The 18085-nt window shown below is 37.1% G+C and overlaps 1 protein-coding gene across 1 annotated transcript; it reads right to left on the minus strand.

The window, feature by feature from the left end:
• Nucleotides 1-16596: 16596 nt before the first annotated feature.
• LOC117159025 (uncharacterized) lies at nucleotides 16597-17754 on the minus strand. Its single transcript, XM_033338505.2, has 2 exons — nucleotides 17693-17754; nucleotides 16597-17029 (listed from the first exon to the last, which is right to left on the minus strand). Exons 1-2 carry the CDS (start codon nucleotides 17697-17699, stop codon nucleotides 16767-16769), a joined length of 270 nt encoding a protein of 89 aa, XP_033194396.1. The 5' UTR covers nucleotides 17700-17754; the 3' UTR covers nucleotides 16597-16766.
• Between the last annotated feature and the right edge of the window lie 331 nt (nucleotides 17755-18085).

The following is an 18085-nucleotide window of genomic DNA, read 5'->3' on the forward strand; positions in this document are numbered from 1 at the left end:
CAGAATACAAAATGTCTCATATTTTAAAGTAAACTCCTCCATTTTATCCGACATAGTACAACATTCGTTAGCGTCGATAGAAGCTCAAAGCTTGATGCAAATGAAAATGTGCAAGGGTAGAAATGGAATCTAAAAAAAAGGGGGGATGGAAGAAAAAATCGTTGTCAGCATGTTGGAACCTCGTGTCGCGAAACAATGCGTTGGTGTAATTCTTAAAAATCGTCGAACATTTTCGACGAGCGTGGAATACGGAACGAGGGAAGAGCGGAGGAGAAGCACGTCTCGATGGTGACTAGATATTCCGCATGTTCTCGTCGCTGCTTGGTTCTCATTCATCGCCGGGGCCCTATGAAAAATCTCCGTGCGACGATATCCGGAACGACAATGTATCCGACGACTGTGGGATGCGCCACTAGGGTGTAAAATATTATGAAAATACGTAATGGCTGATAATGGTTAAGCCACGGATATGAGCCTGGAGCCCGGTCGGTATTGCCCCTCAGGAAACAGACTTTTATGGGGTTTTTACAACGCTGTGTTACTCGACGGATGCTACGAGGCCGTGCATAACCTCTCGCCTGGCTACAGCTTCGCTGCAAAGCGCAAAAAAGAGTAATGAAAAAGCCGACGCTGCCGTTTGAATGCTGTGTTATGGACTGTATCTAAAATGGGTCTCTTGCGAGTCTGCCATTCAAGCCACCGTATTGAAGTATGCAAATAGGCGTGCCCCGTCCACAGCCGGAACATACGAGTCTTTGCATATCTATGCGTGCTTACTTTCGTTTTCGCGCCTTTACCGAATCAATCGTCCTTCTTCGCCGTCGACCAGTCGATATCTTTCTTTCTCTTGCAAATGCATTATCGACATCGGTCAGAAAAATTGGCACTTTTATAGGAGATTGTACAATCTCGTTTATAAATATCAGAACACCTGCTGGATTCGAACGAAATGTGATAATTAAGGACTGTGCTTCGCAGTGCAATTGTATCGATAATGTGAAAATCGTCTTCGTTGATAGAAACGAGAAAGAAAATGTGGCTACTGTCTATGTAAATGCCTTGTAGCTTCTATGTATATCTTTGGAGTGATTTCAAATTACACCAATATAATCAGTCGCGTTTCATTACAGTGTTAATTAAACTTCAAAACGTTTTATATAATATATATAATGGATAGATGAAGATTGGCGATAGTAAATGTCCAAGTACTTTGTATACGTAGTAATGAAATAAATTATAGGAAGTGCCAAGTAACGCAATGATCTTCAAAAAAAAAACGGCGTTTAAAATTTAGTCATTAAAAAGATGTAAAAGAATTTTAACGTTTCACTCTCTATCTCTTGAATCAGCTGTCAAGGTTGAATGTTTGCGACTTTTATCATTGTAGCTGTATGATTGATGTAAAACGGAGCTCTCCATTTTATATCTATAATCTGAAAGGCATTCCGTTTCAAGCGTGTCAACTTGTTACATTTGATACAGAAACGCTATAACAGTATGAGAAAACGCTATCTGATCTATGAATTATGGAGAGTCAGACTTAGTAAATTTATTGATTTGGCTTCTGGTTAACTGGCTTCTGTCTCATTGTTGTCACATATTCCAAGAAAAGAAACACGCGTCAATAGAATTGTAAAATTCAATACCTTTACGAGTATACTATGTAGCTGCACTTTCGTTGAATAAAAAGAGAAGGGAAATTGAGAAAGGAACATTGCATTCTTATGAGATTTCAGGGCACAATTTGGTAATTGTTTCAGGTCGTTAAGTAAGGCTATTTTATAAAATTAATTAATATTTTACGTTGCTTATATATGAATATTGCAGAAGAAAAGCACAAGTCACATTTTAAAACTCAGTACATTGTCGACCAATTTCATGTTACCAAAATTTTGCTTATGTTTGATTTTATTTCCATTTTCGCTTTATAACCCTAACAAGCTTTTCATTTTTTATTATATCAAAAGTCACTCAGATATCACTTAACTTTCAGTTCGTAAAACAAACTACAAAAAACGTGTAATTTTTAAGATTAATGATTATATTGAAAAGTAACAATAATTTCTTCTGTAAATATTTCAACAAAAAAGAGTCAAATATGTCTACATGATCATATTGCGGATTTTATGCGCTTTTATGCGGAATTTTAGAATACAAAAATACATAGAACGCCCGTAATGTGCAACAAAATATTAAGTGCCCGAAGTATAGTATTCCTTACAATATTTAGCACAATATATTTTTAATCTTATTGGTAAAAATATGAATTTCGGTAAATATCCGCAATCAATACGTTATTAAAGCTGTTGCACAATTTCTTCCATCTCTCAACTATAAAGTTTATGGCGCGTTCTAATTCGCGTCTTCCGTTTCCTTACTCAAAAATGGATTCTCCCTGCTTGTATTTCCTCTATCGGCTTTACCAAAGAGCCGCGATCACCTACGTAGCTATGTATATAGCTGTTTGTATATCTTGGCAAAGTAAAGAGGTCGGAGAAGGCCGCTTCGTAGCCGCTTCGGGGCCGTCGATATCGATAAAAGTGTCGCTGCCTTTTCCACCCTCTTCCTCGTTTCTCGATCCTCGCTACCTTCATGCTCTTCTAGAACTTGCAACAGTCTGCTTGGCACCCCAAACCCCTGTCAGATCCCCGAAATCTAAATGATTCGGTTATTTCTGGAAGGTTGCTGGAGGCGTTTCTCTTCCAGCGGCCTCGCTGCAAAGTGATTTCCCTCGTACTGGTAATCCTGAATTCGATCGATCGGTTTGGTTGGTCGCGTGAACCAACAACACGGTGACGCGAGGCTGGGTCATGGAAAAGTTTTAATATATCTGTACGGGATAAGCAAACAACGGTAAAAATTGAACGGGGAAAAGATTGAGGACTGGATTAATGTTCAGATGCTCCGTGAAATTCATTGACGTGCTGTATATATATTTAGATTGTCTTATCGTAGGAATTTTGTACGAACATCTTCAAAAAGATGAAACGGTGGGGTTGTAAGATAATTTTACTTATTAATCAAATTATAGGTATAGTTACTTACGAAACTATAGCGGAGTGCTGTTGTTCTATTTTCATTTCACATACCTAGAGAATACACAGTTTAAATAATACATAGAGAAGTTTAAACAGTACACTATACGCGTGAATACGCATCAGATTTTAATTAATGCACTAGATAATCACACATCTGGCTTTAAATACACTACACAGTTATATATCAGAGCACAAACAGAATCACAGTATATAGAGCAGATAGAGAGATAGGGTATAGAAACACATATGTAGAGTAGCATAACACGTATTAATAAACAACTACTGTCAATAATCCTGCAATTCTACACGGTTCAAAGTCTGTCAATACTTGGACGATCCTCTGAGTAAATTAATCGGTACATCATTTGTAACTTTTACGAAACTCGAACGATCTATTTATCTTCAATTCTTGAATACATTGTTTTGAATTCGTTAAATTATGAATAAATTTCGTTTGAAAATAAGTCGGTTATTGTAAAAAGATATGCGTACATTATTAATAATAAAGAAACATCCAGAGATGTAACACTGACTTTCTAAAGAACTTTTGCTGTGTGTTAAAGTTTAAATGACAGAAGTTATGAGGAGAGATATACTTCTTAAAAATTGAAATTATCGTGTGTAATAGCATCTAAGGTATTTACATATAGCTACATGTTAGGAAATTAGTTCTTCAACATATGAATATAAGTAGACCAATATTTTTGAGCCTACATATTTTCTAATAACACAAAAATACTTTTTTATAAATATATTGTATGGCAAAAAAACAGCACAAATTAATCTACAAGTATTAATTACACTTTTAATATTGAACGCCTATATTTTAAGACATGGGTCATATCTAATTATCGTTCTTTTAGTATAGCAGTTTAATTAATTTTCCATTGACCGTCTCATTTTGCAGAATTGATAAGAAAGAGAGACGCTGAAATATCTTTTCTTCTCGTCCAACCGAGAATTCATTTTCTTTATTGAGCCATATCCGCGACGTAAAGTCTTAATTTCGTTCGGTGGTGGTTTTGGCAGAGCGCAGTGCGATATCTTACGGGCACGCGGAACGGGCCAGGTATCCAGGAATAGGAGCAGAATAAATAAAGAGAAACAAGAAGAATACCAGGAACGTGCGGAAAGCGTATAGGTGGTCAGTTTCTGGTGTCTGGTACCAACGTGAATGCCAACATAGGCCTGAATAAGAGGGTGGATTTCAGAGGCTTTAATATGAATAGGTATACCACTCTATATGTACTCTATTTCACCTACTGCAGCTATCGCGTATGATATAGGTAGAGGGTAGGTTGTGGTCTTGCGAGAAAGAAAAGGAGAGCCAATAAGGAGAGAGGAAGAGAGGAACGAACATACGTATATATTTTTCAGGGAAGAGGGCCAGCCAAACGCCTAGAATTGCCTCGCCTCTTCCGTGTTGGTGTCCACTACGATTCATTACCTCTCTATTCATCGACATTACCGACGGTACGTTCTGTTGGGTCCTCGAAAATCACCCTCCGCACCATTTCTCTCCTACCATCCCTTCTCCACTCTTCAACGTCCTTTGACACTTGGCCCTGCATCAGCTATCTCCAACATCACTAGAACGATGGCCTTGTTCTACCTTTATTCCTAATGCTGATCAATCAGTGGACAAATAAAATAAATGTCGATGTGGTTTCGACAAATGACAACCAGGTCTGGGTAAAACTTTATTGTCAATTTTTGTTTATTATTATTATTATTGTTTTAGTATGGTATTTCAGCGAATTACTAGATTCATTTTTATTGTATTTATTTTAGTAGGTATTAACCATTCCAAAATATTTTCTTCCAGTTAATCCCTCTTTTTAAACTATCATTTTCATTATTTATTCTTTAGGAATATTTGTTCAAAAGATGAAAGTTATAGCATACACTGTACCGAATCGTCATAGCTATCGTTTCAATTTTTGTAAACATATGTCTTAATATTGGATAAGTTTTATCTAAGTAAATATATTTGCAGGTATACTGGAATTAAAGAGATTTCATTGATCATCTATTTTATAAAGTTGCTATCAGATATATAAAAGCGAAATTGATAAGATCGAAGTGAACTTAACAAGATTGGATAGATCTCATTTACCTATTTGTGTATTAAAATAGCAATTGGAATTACAAAGATCAACACGAGTCGATATTTTTTAACTGCAGGTTCCTCCGTGACTGCAATTTGCTTCCAACAATGTACAGTATCTAGTAGCACATTGCAGTGCCAGTGATATAAATATATTTCCATGTGTTACGCGATACGTTTTCCCGTTTTTCATGTTTTCATATTTCGAACGCGAACTGTAATACACGGAATACGCGTGTCTGCATACATACGTATTGAATTATATTCACGTATTATTTTGTTTTCCCGTTGCTGCTAATAGGCGCGGCTGCTGAAAGCCTCTTAATTTATTATGAGCGTCGTGTGTTGAAGCGGCGCGTACATTATGTACGATTTTTGGCAATTGAACATCACATATGAAACACAGCTACTAAAAGCAACCATTACGTTTTCGCAGTTTCAGCCGCTTTTAACGAGAGTATAATTTAACGTATCGACACGCTTGCAAATGGCCTTTGAATTTTTAGTATTCGCAATATCAATATTATACGTTGTAAGATAAATTTTTCGTTTCGTATGATCGCGTTTCATTGTAATCAGTGAAATTATTTCGTTTATCTGATAGGAATTCCAACTTCTCCACTTACTTACGCGATATTCAGGCCTTATAAAGTAGAATAAGTAAGGAAGTGTAGAAGTACATATTAAAAAAAAAAAAAAAAAAAAACGGACTAAAAAAGAAATTGAATTTTAGGACAAACTGAATCATTAATTAACACAAAAGTGAGAACGCTATGAAAAACACGCTACAAATTTTAAATGAAAAATGAAAGATTGTAAAAATTTATTTCTCTTTATGGACGAAAATTTTTCGAATTTTATTTCATACATTTTAATTTCTGAAGTTACGTCAAGTTGCGATATATCTAAAGAAATTAAATATATATTTATGTACAAGAATTTCCTAATAGAACGTTCAGTTTCAAAAATGATAATCTAATCAAAGATTAATATTTAGCATACCAGTGTAAATGCCGTTATGTTCAGTTCTTCAGCAGTTATTTAAGGCGCGTTTCATGCTGCTCGGCGTAGCATAATGAGATACCTTTTGAAAAACGTTCCTGTACACGAAAGAATGTCATGTATTAGCTAGGTATGCGATGTAATGGTCACATTATACGGTATATTGGGTTTCTTCAAGTTTATGCCCACTAGAGATAATCGAAACGCCAAGCTTGTGTATACACGTAAGAAAATGACGCCCTTAACCAGCAAGTAGAATAATAGATTATCGCAAACAACGCTGTTTATGTTCTTCGCCGGCATTCTCCTGTTCACCATACGCAACCCTCTGCAACAGCATAATGAACAAATATTAAAAACTATAAATTCATTCATTTTCTCTCTCATTCTCCTCCATCTGCAACCAGCACTGTTTGCCGTTCGCTATTTTTAATGAAATTCACACCGCCTTGGCTCTTGACTTCGGCTCGTTTTTTCCTTAGCCCCATAAAAGTCTTTTATATAAACAGGTAATGAAAGAGTTCAATTTGAAAATTGATTTCGCTTATTCAGTACCTTGGTAGAATCGTGGCTACGTGTACGTTCAAATGTGTCATGATCCCGATTTGATTCGAGTTTCATAATTCAGAAATTGCTAAATTGTTATGTACAGGAGAAAAGTTACTTTTGTGCAAAAATATTCCTGTTATCGTCGTGAGCGCTCATTTTAAGATACAAGTGTGTAATTAAGTCTAATTAAGTCAATCACTATAATTTATATATTCTGCGTGAAGTTTCTCGCGTATTCGTAATTCATTTAAATGTTATTATTAACTCCGAAAGGAAAGGATGACAGAAAGTGATATCCGAAAGCAAATCACGTTTACGTCTATAATAGATGAAATTTCATCTCAGCATAATTTTATATTTTCCACATTTAGGAATTCTCTATTCAATTTTAGACGAAAAGTAGAAAAATTATTGTTTGGTACGGTTAGGAGCCACAACACGATGGTATTACACATAAAATTGGCTGAAATTTCACGCATGATAGCCTTTTAGTATTAAATATTTTTTAATAGCAATTGACATTTTAAGAATCTACTGTAAATCGTATCATATTCAAATCCCTGGAATTAAAAGTCAGAAGAAACGAAGACACGAGTCGCGGTACTGTAGTTGATGGTCGATTACCGTCGAGAGGAAAGCCATTTCTAACGTTAAATATTCATAACGATCAGTGGAAAGTTTTCGAGTTTCGGAAAGAAAGGCGCGTCGTGAATTTTCCCGAGAAAATCCGTCGGCGGAGTGTGCGGAGAAAATAATAGCGCGGTTGCCCTCTCCCGTTTTAAACGATCGAATACGTCCGCGCCACGCGACGAGATTTATGCGTCGATTATTTATCGCGTCCCTTTCGTCGTGGAAAATAGAAAATATGCTTAAAAGGGAGAACAGGCCTCTCTTGCGCACGCGTCCCACGACAACAAGCTTGCGATACGTATATTTAAAATCTCATTTATATTGTCCTTGCTATCTATCGGTACATAAATTTACCCATTGAAAGTTTTCCCTACCTGTTATAGAAATATCGCGAATTTTTCTGGAAAATGCGCACGGCTAAAAATGTATATAGGTAAATATGACAATTTTATATCCGTACTTGAGGATTAACTTCAAATCGTATTTGATATTGATGTTTCTGTAAAACGAACGAGTCTTTTAATTTTTAAGAACCCTGCTGTCAACCCTTCAAAAATGTATGTTAAAAAAAATACATTCTCCTGGCTTATATACGCTCATTATTAATGTGCGTTCAAAGTTTGTCATCATATTCAGTGAGCGAAAATATGCGTTGCAGCTAAATCTTCTTTCCTTATAATTTTATAAAATTGCGTCACATCCAAATATGTCTATTACGTTATGATATATTTGTGGTCCCTTGACTTTCGGTCGTGTATTCGCTAATTGTTAGTACCTTCTGCTTTGCCTCTACGTCTTATGAACATTCCAGTTCATTTCTGAAACCGTTTCGGATCTGCCCTGAAGAAGTGGACCGGAATGTCCGTGAAACTTCGGAGCGGAACGTACTACGAAGAGAACGATCAGAACTGATAGAACCACAAATATGTCATCTAATAAATATCGTGAAAATTCGAAATCTAAATTATGTCATCCCGAAGTCCTATATTTCTTATCAGTCGGAATGGAACAATAGACTGCACCTGTGCTGGATTAGCAATATAGTAAATCCATTAAGGAGAACCAAGAAAATTGGCTTTCGACGGTGTACGGAGCGTGTCGTTAAGACTCAGTGAGACGTAAATTTTGATGCTGAATTTTTCTTCGAATCGATAGCTTCGGCAAAGGCACTAACCGGTCCGCGAATAAACGGTTCTCCTGCAATCCTCAGAATTTATTGACGCAAACGCGGTTCGGTAGATGCCATTTTCCTTCGATAAGTAATGCAACGATGTTATAAAGGACACTCATAACTTATTCCGACAAGTCCACTCGTAAAGGCGGAGAGACGCGGCCCAGCGGAAAAGGGAAATACAAGACGTGGAAATAAATAAAGGAAGCCGATCTAACGTGCTTACGGAGTAAGGTAACCGGTTTGAGATGGTTTAAAGCTGGGTCGCCCAGGGTCTGGGTTCAGGTGGTGTTGCAACCAATATCGTAAATCCAGATCGACTTTGAGAAAGAAAGAGAGAGAGAGAGGGACTTTCTCACGCTCCCCCCTCCCCTTTACAACCGCTATGCCGCCTTCTTTTGCATCTGTGCAATATCTTCATAAAGTCGTCGATAGGATTATGAGGCAGTGGATTCTACATGAATTCTACGAATGGCCGCGCAAAGATGCTGTTGCATTCGATTCCGAACATCGCGCAAATTCGGTACGACGAACAATAACTCGCTCGTAGAATACTTTCCATATCTTTTACATATACTTCTGCATTGTTTCTTGTAAGTTCCATTCGTTCCTTCATGGTTATATAAGAGCTTTGGATAGACGCAGTGGGATCAGTGGAGAAGTAACATCTTATATTGGTTGAAATTGGAACGTATTCTTTTATCATCACAGTGACTCATGAAAGTATTTGAACACTTTACCACCGAATGCTTTTATAGATATATCATGTGTATTCTGCGATGTAAATACAAATTCAAATTACGTAACGGTGGATATTTTCTTAAAAACGTTTGAAACAAAATGTTGGGAAGAAATCGAAGAAACTGCAGTATCCTTCTGCTCTCCTGGAGAAAGGCAAACGTGGAAAAGCGTAGTTTTTGTTGCGAACCCGTCCATTTAGAAGTCAAGCTGTACCGAATAGAAGAAACGTGGAAACAATTTCACAAATCACAGAAATGGAAACGAATGCGTTATTTGCTATTGCACGATGACTATTGATTGATTGATTGATAGCGAGCACGCACCTTTGTTACGTTATTTTGATTAGCTGTTTCACTCGCTGCTCATTTATAGCACTTTGTTGAGAAAATATGTCGGGGATCAGCCGACATGGGCCTGGCATGTGACTTTGGTGTACTTTAATTTACTTTGAAATGTTTAAACTATTGCATTATCAAGCAAGTTTCAATTTATATGCATGTTTAGGAGAAATATCAATTTTTGCATTGATAACGACAAGTCTTTTAAGTTTGTTCGATCCTCTAGATTTTTTCGTTGTAAACTTTATCGCTCTTTAAACTTGTCGAAATAGATCTTCGGCGATTCTGATAAATTTTAATGGAATTACACTAGCCGGATCACTTATTGTTGTGTATTGTATCAAGAATCTTATTTATATAATATCTGATATATTTGATACGTATATAAGATTAAGTGATTGCGATGATTTTGATATAATCTATTTTGAAATCACTTTATGTTGTCACTTCAAACTTAATATTTGCAATAATACACAAGGTCGACCAATTTACTGTCCCAGTTCTTACAGCTATCGACAAAATACTTTGTTTCTTCGAGCAAAACTTTTATAAAGCTAGCAAATAAGAACGAAAGAAATATATGTATATTCAATCCATTCCAAGACACAAATTAATATATAAATGTTGCAAGTTTAATCATTTTTAGTATTATTATAGTAACAGATATATCGTAATAAATATATTGTATTATAAACGCTATCCGTTTCTGAATGCTTCCAAAATATATTTTTTACCGTACTAAGCAATCCATTAACAAGTCATTCAAAATTTTTTCCCGATTACTAATTACAACCACTAACTAGATATAAAAAAGATGTAAAAAATCTTGTTGATATCTTGTCTACTCATTTATTAACAGAAATTTCTCATTCCCTTGTACAACGCGAACAACGATGATTTAGCAAAAAAGAAAAAATGTAATATTTGGTATCGATTCGTCAAATTCAAACTACCAGAGAGTAACATTTAATATTTTATATCGCCCAATATTACTTCATACTCAATATTAACGAGAATTCCTTCAATTCTCGTTTCCAGACGAAAACGTGTATATTTTTCCATAGTACTGTGCGTATAACATTGAATATAATAATGCATACCGGTTGTTAAAAATCGTTTCCCACGAAAACTGCTATTTCTGATGCATGTTGCAATATGACAAAAGTAATGGATGTTTCATCGATAAAAAGTTTACATTTTCCCGTAACAGATTTTCCAGCCAGCTAAAAAGTCTAGACACGGAAATTTCAAAGCTAGCGAACACAGAGGAACGGCGACGGTGGTTTTCTGAGCGCACGGAAGCGGCACGTACACCAACGAATCGTAGGCGTACTAGTGTAGGCCAGAGCAATTCCTGATATCGTGGCTGTCGATCAATCGATGCGTGGGTTTCAATAATCCAGCGGATTGTTATCGGTCCCACACATAAAACTCGGCCGGAATATCACACGACATTTCGATGATAACCGATCGAATTTTAATCGGGGACCTCGTCGAATTGGATAGCTGACGTGTGATCCTCTCGAAAATCCACGTAAAACGCGATATGCCAGAAATCAATCCCCGATGTGTCATCGTCGACTTTGGCCTTGCGCGTAGTATTATATAACGCTATACTATTCTCTATGTGTCGAATCAAAAACTTTCAAACAGTACATTGTGCCAGGCTTTTGTTTTGTCTGTTTCTCAATTTCCACGATATTTTGCCTTACTTTTCAAACTCGTAAAATATCATAGATTCCATGATTCTTCGTAACGACAAGCCCAGCTTTTTATTAATTATATAACAAATAGGAATTTGTTATATAAAACGACACTGATACCGATTATATGAATGAAGTTGCCACCTTATATAATATAAATATGGAAACGCGTCCACGAGCAGTATAATACTTTTTACGAACTGTTTTCGATAATCTTGCGCAACAGCAATACAGTTGACGCAACGTTAAACGTTAATTAAAGAAAGGAAAAAAACAATCAATCTCTTGGTAAAGTATTTGGCCTGTTCCATTCCACTTCAGAGTGAAGAAAAACCTACTTGAATAACAGACGTAATTGATACGACCGGACACCGTAAATGTATTAGTGTCTACTTAATATAGATAGGATAATTATTCTAATTTATCGAAAAAATTTGAAGAGAAAATTTTTATATAAAATAAATAAGCGAGTCGATTGATTAACTGGAAATGCTGCGTAGAAAAATGTGATGCGACGAAACGCGGGCGTCGGAACTTTAGAGATTCAGTTATTTACGAAGTTCATCGCGTTAGGCGACCGAAACCTGGGGGCAATCCAATGGCGAGTAATTAAAACTCGTGTTATTCGTCTGGTCGGCTAGAAGTGGCTTGGTCGTTGAAAGCGTTTCTAAACTGGCCGGTTTCGAGTTTGCGCCGCTGCGACTCTCGAACCAGGAGGAAAATTGTTTTCGGTCAAACGAAGCATTTATAAGCCGTAAAAAGCCCGCTGTCGCATTCGGAACGGACGATCTATTAAATTTTTATGAGCTTTTTGTCGGAAAGCCCGTGGTGCGTCTGACCTGTACGTTGAAAGCTGTCGTTCACCTCCCCTTTTAAGTTTGCACGGGCGAATTGCGTTGAAAAAAATATGGATTAGAAATCGAATGAAATACTACCTTTTGTTTCGTCCGTCGACGTTCTCAAACTTTCCGTTTCATTTGACCTCGCGAATCAAAAATGGCAAACAAATAGGAAAATTTCAAGCGTTTGTTAATCCCTTCAGTAGTACAACCAGACGCGTACTCAGACATTCAGCTTCAAGTTCAAATCATTTGAATTCACCGGATACTTTGAAGCGCGTTTCGAATCAGACAATTTAAATAACTAATTCGAGAAAACGAATTTCGTTGAATGTAAATGTAAAATATTTTTCGCCTAAACAATTGTGTAACCAAATTATCACTTTCGAGTTTCACGTTCGTAAATTTAAATGCACGTAGGAGAATTCAACGTTTTAAAATGGTCTTACAGTTGCAAGACGCAGTATACTAAATATCCAACGTTCAAATACGACTCAAAATCCGTTGAATTGCGAATATACGAGGTAACAAAGACGTTGGAACAGAAAAGGATGAAAAATTAAGAGAACAGAGAAGTAGACAGAGATGGAAAGAAGAGACGAGAATAGCGGAATACAGAGAAGAACGCGCGTTCAACTCGGTTCGTAATGAACTTGTGAATATTTAGTAGAGTAATTGCCCTCGCTAAGCCTCTGGTACGACTACGGTTACAAGAGGTGTCCACAAAATTCGGAAGCAAAACCAATATCAGTGCAGCACCTGTGCTCGGCCTTCGTTACATCATACGAGTACGTGTATCAGTTGGTCTTGGTCGTGTTGATAATTTGATTTCCTCAGGGATACCGGAGAATGACCGGCGACTACATCACAGCCTTATCTCTCTCTCTCTTCCTATTCTGCTCAACGACTACAAAAGATTTTGGTTGATTCGTCGTAACAGCCAGGTTGCCCCTTTCTACGAAAGAATTTCTTCAGATGGTTTTCGAAAAAGTTTTTCGATGGTTTTAGTTTAAATCCTAACGCCGGGTTTTACGTTCAAGGAACTTTCAGACGACGAAGACGATTCAATAGACTCAGTTTCCTTGAATCGCTTCTCGATAGAATTGACGAACTCCTTCTGACGAGTAGAACGTAGAGTAGCAAATTTGAGCTTTATGACATATCGAACTCTACTCGAAGAAAGCTGTGGTTGTAGTTCGTCAAGTTTTTCGTTGTAGCTAATATTTCGTGAGTTTCCGTTCCTCACGAATTACCGCTTGCATAACAAATTTTTAATAAAATCTAATTTTATATTTTCTCTTCAGAGAAATAATCGCGTTAATCGTCTTTGTTATAGAACACGTTTAGAGAATACAGTTTCAATGGGGAAATTAGTGCTGCAGACAAAGAGACCATCTAAGAGAGCGATTAAAAAACGATAATCCAGTCGAATGAGAATTACCAGCCGTGTAATAAATGTACAAGTCTAAGGAGACATGCAACAAAGCTCCAATCTCTACGGGCAAGCCAAGCCTGAGCTTGCCTCCCTCGTGTCTCGTGCAAACGGAGGCCCTCGCGTTCTTTGCACGCCATCTGAGCGTTTTATAATCGGTATTCTTTCCTTTCTCCCTTGTTCCCTTTTCTTTTTTCCGCTTTGCCTCTTTGCCGAGTTCCTTGTACGCTCCCTACGTTGGAAAAATGTCTGGCTATTAATTTGATCTCACCTCCTGCCGCGAGTAGCAGCTTGACAGAACGTACCACCTAGCAAGACAGACAGCATAAATTAACCACCCGATCGTGCCTTTCGAATTTCCTTTGTTATGTACCGCAGACAAAGCGAGACAGAAGAAAACAGAGAACGAAAGGTAAAAAAGAACGAAACGAGAACTTCCAAGGATTTAAACGAAACAACTAGGCGCAACAACTTCGAGCTGTGGCAACGGGTTTAAACGAACCTGACCCGGATCGTAAAACATTTTTCGTGTAGTTGAATGCAAATGTGAATGGAATAACGAGGAAGCTGTGTCACGCACTGAACATACATTATGCGAACAAACGGTATTGATGTATAATTGAAAAGTAAGCGTATTGCCGAAGCTTTCAGTTTTCGAAAGTGTTTGCTGTTCGTGGTTCTGATTATCAAGTTCGAGTTTTGGAATTATATAGAATAGAAATTAATAGTTGTGTACATAGAACAACACTTTACCGATTTTAATGACAACGATTTCGAGATATGTTGCCAGAGTCAAAATTTGGAATTTAATTTCACCGACGCGTGTAACCGTCGCTCAAGTACCAAAGATAAATATATATAAAAATATTTCCAATACTACATGTTATATTTCTAAATTAAATGTATCTCTAAAATTATTTGTAAGCTTAGGACGAACTCTACGGTTGTATTCAGCTCAAATCATGTTAATTAATTGATCGAGTCATTTTCTAGATAAACTTACAAGCTTTTATACCTACGTTATGATATATGCTATTCGTCAAAGATTATAAGAAAAGGAAGCTTTAGATTTTTCATTGACATAATATTCCAAACAATACACATGCAAGATTGTCGACTCGGCCATCGCTTATGGAAATGAAACATCCAATTCTTTGATCATTCACCTGAGAAATTTCAAAGCCTTGAGAAATTTTCTCGAAGCAGTGGAAACCTTGCAGATGAAATATCAACGAGCGTTCAGACAGGCGAGGCCAATGCGAACTAACCTAATTATTGGCTGGAATTTTTAAATACTCACAAACTACAGTGAATACAATCGTTTAATTTTTCTTAAGACAAGATGAAAGCTCTACATTGCACCGAAACAAAACTGATAAATCCTACAAAAAAAGTGTAATTTACTTGATTTCCGACAAAAGAAACACCGATCATATATTCTAGCGTTAGCATTAAGAAATTTTGAAAAAGTGAAATAGATTAATTTGACTTCCGAGAAACTCGGGTTACACCGCTTTCTAAGCGATCAACGATAAATTAAAATTAGATATATTCGCTATCTTAATACCTACTAGGGACATCGCGTGATTATTCCGGAACTTATAACTAGACTATCCAATCGGTTTTCAATTCGACACAGAATAGGTTCCATTAACATTTCTCGTGGCACGCTTTAAGGTCGGATTCATTTCGTCAAGTAATGGCGAAAAGCGGCAAAAGGAAGGCGGGAAATCGGCGAAAACGGTAAAGTAGTAGTGGGAAACTGTAGACGAGAGACGAGGCAGAGACGGCGAGAAAAAGAGCGGTTTGAAGGTAAAGGAATGTGCACGATGCTGGTAACCGGTAGCTGACTCGTACCGATAAGAAGTCTCGATTCGTTCGGTCGCTTCGTTCCTTCGTTCGTTCTCTTTCTCGTTCCTTTCTGGTCGGTCGTTCTCCTTTTTACATCGAGAATACGACATTAACTGACGGACGAGAACGCCGAGAAGCTCGGTACCGTTCGTCGATGTACGCGAGGAACGCGACAAACTCCTGGCAGCTGTATTGAGCGCCAAACGAAATAGGGAATTTAAGTGTCGCTGCTCTGATGAGATCTCTCTTTCTCTAGTTTCGTCTCCTTTTCACCGTTGCCCACTTTCCAGAGTAACAGCCCTCTTCCACCTCCTTCCGACTTCGTTCCCCGATTCGCCATCCTTCTCCTGTTTTGCACACGATACACGGCCAATCCCTGGAGAATTCGAAAGTCCTCTTGTAAGCCCCCTTTTCATCTGTTCCTCATCGTCTTCCGGCTCTGATCGCGTCTTCATCTTCCTTCCGCCCGTCTCCTTCGCCCAGTTTCCATCGATCGCGCCGATAATGTTGAATCGAGAACCGTTCCTCCACTTGCTCGCGGAAACGGCCCGACTTATTCATGAAAGGACGAGCGAGTTCGATAGATGTCGGCGAAGAGATTGAATTGTAAAGTCTCGGTCCTCCGTGCGAATAAACGAGCAACAACCGACCCGATGCAGTTCAGCTGAGGCTTGGAAACGTTTCACCCCCGCCCATACGACTTGTTATGATTAATAGCTGCAACTGAGAGAGCTCCGCGACACTCTTGCCGCGAAACTGATTTATACGAACGTTCACGAGCGAGTTCACGTAAAAAAAAAAAAAAACTGGGCCAGTTACTGGCGAATGTGTGCGGGGTGGAAAGAAACGTTCGAACAATTTGAAACGCTTCTTTGTTATTCTAAGTGGGTTGTCCGTTTTCAGTTGAAATTCAAGAGGTAAGAACAAAGGATATGGATTTATTAGAAATGGATTTATTAGAATATCAAGTTTTAATACTCTAACGGGCTTAAACGATTTACTCGATTAATAAACCTGTTTATGAGTGTGTATGTATGTAAGTTTCTTTTCTAACTAAGGATAGAAGTTTTATCAGAATACTGGACGAATATGGAAATAAATGAAAGGTAATCAATAAGAAGAACAAATATAATATAATATAAGATCTATTTTTACATAATGAAGTATACATCGTATTATATGAATAATAGGCAACTTAAAATATGCGAGTTGGCCATAATAATTAGAGTTTTTGAAACATCAAACGAACAATTTAATGACTGCAGAAGTTCTTTTTTCCATTTCTATAAATTCTTTGTAATAACAAATTGCGTGATATTTATGAATACATAGCATTTGAATATTTTTAATATTTTTAAACCACATTTAAGCAGTTTTACATCCTGGCTTTGGTGTGCAATGGACGTTAATTTTGTAGTTGCAAACTTGCTTGTCTTCATCGAAGTAAAGACCAGAAGGACATTCCATGGGCATTGGTGGGTCGGTCAGACAAACGAAGTAAGTGGTGCAGCTGCATGGGTGTCGAACCATTGTATGGTTTGCATTTACATTGGTCTCACAGTCCAGTCTAACGGAATCATTGGAGCTTACACAGACCAAGTAGGCCATAAGTGCAATGACAATTGCAGCTAAAAAAAAGAAAATCGAAAAACAAGTCTGATAAATCGTTCCTCTACGAGATTCAAATCTTTGAAAGAATTATTTTCAGAAAATCAGTTTTACAATCGGTAGAAACACAAGGAACAGGTAGATTCTATTTGTAAAATAAGACTATTTCAGTCTTTGTTAAAACGGCCACGTGTCTATTAATATTGATACGAATCGGAAGAATTTAATCGTTACGTGATTAAGAATATGCAACAAGAAAATATACTTAATATTTTAGAGAACTTTATAGTAATTCAGCACGGTTAGTATAACTAAGACAGCTCAGTTAATGTAGTTATACAGTATAGAACTAGTATAACTAACATCATAGTTGGTGTAGCAAACGGTTGCGATCTTAGGATAAGGATAATTTAATAGATTGATTACAGATTCAATAACAATTGAAATAACCAAGTAGAATAATCAAGGGACTTTGTCTCCCTACTAGTTCAGATGACAGAGATTCTACTTTACTTTCTACAATTCTATTTTTATTCTCTTCGATAAGTAAATAAACCGAACGATCGAGATTCTGATTATTTCGAATTTATTTTTGCGTAGCAATTCAAATTTCAATTTCTCTTTCTTGCTAACATATCATCCAACAAGCTATTCGTAGATATTCAGTGAAGTAATTAGCTTACCTTTCATTTTGCTTTTCGAAAAAGATAATACGCTAAGTGTCCAAACTCTGTATTGTCGTAGGCACAACTTGCCTGACCAAATTTCAGATTCGCTTTATATACTCTATTGACCAATTAAATGTCGCTATCTATACACGATATTCGGATCTCTGCTTTGTTGGATTTCGTTATCAATCAAGTCATGATAAACGCCATTGAAGTATAAGTAAGTTACCACGTCCGGAGATCGAAGATAAACTGATAAATTTGCGATCAATCTCTTCTTACTTCCAAGAAGATTCGTTATTTTTGAAATGTTAGTTCAGGAATTTTGTCCGTGAAAAAGTAACGTAGCGAGATCAATTTTCGATAATTCACTTCATCAGGAAAACAACACGACTTAGTGAATTTAAT

Source organism: Bombus vancouverensis, chromosome 7 (genome assembly GCF_051014615.1).
Source record: "Bombus vancouverensis nearcticus chromosome 7, iyBomVanc1_principal, whole genome shotgun sequence".
NCBI lineage: Eukaryota > Metazoa > Arthropoda > Insecta > Hymenoptera > Apidae > Bombus > Bombus vancouverensis.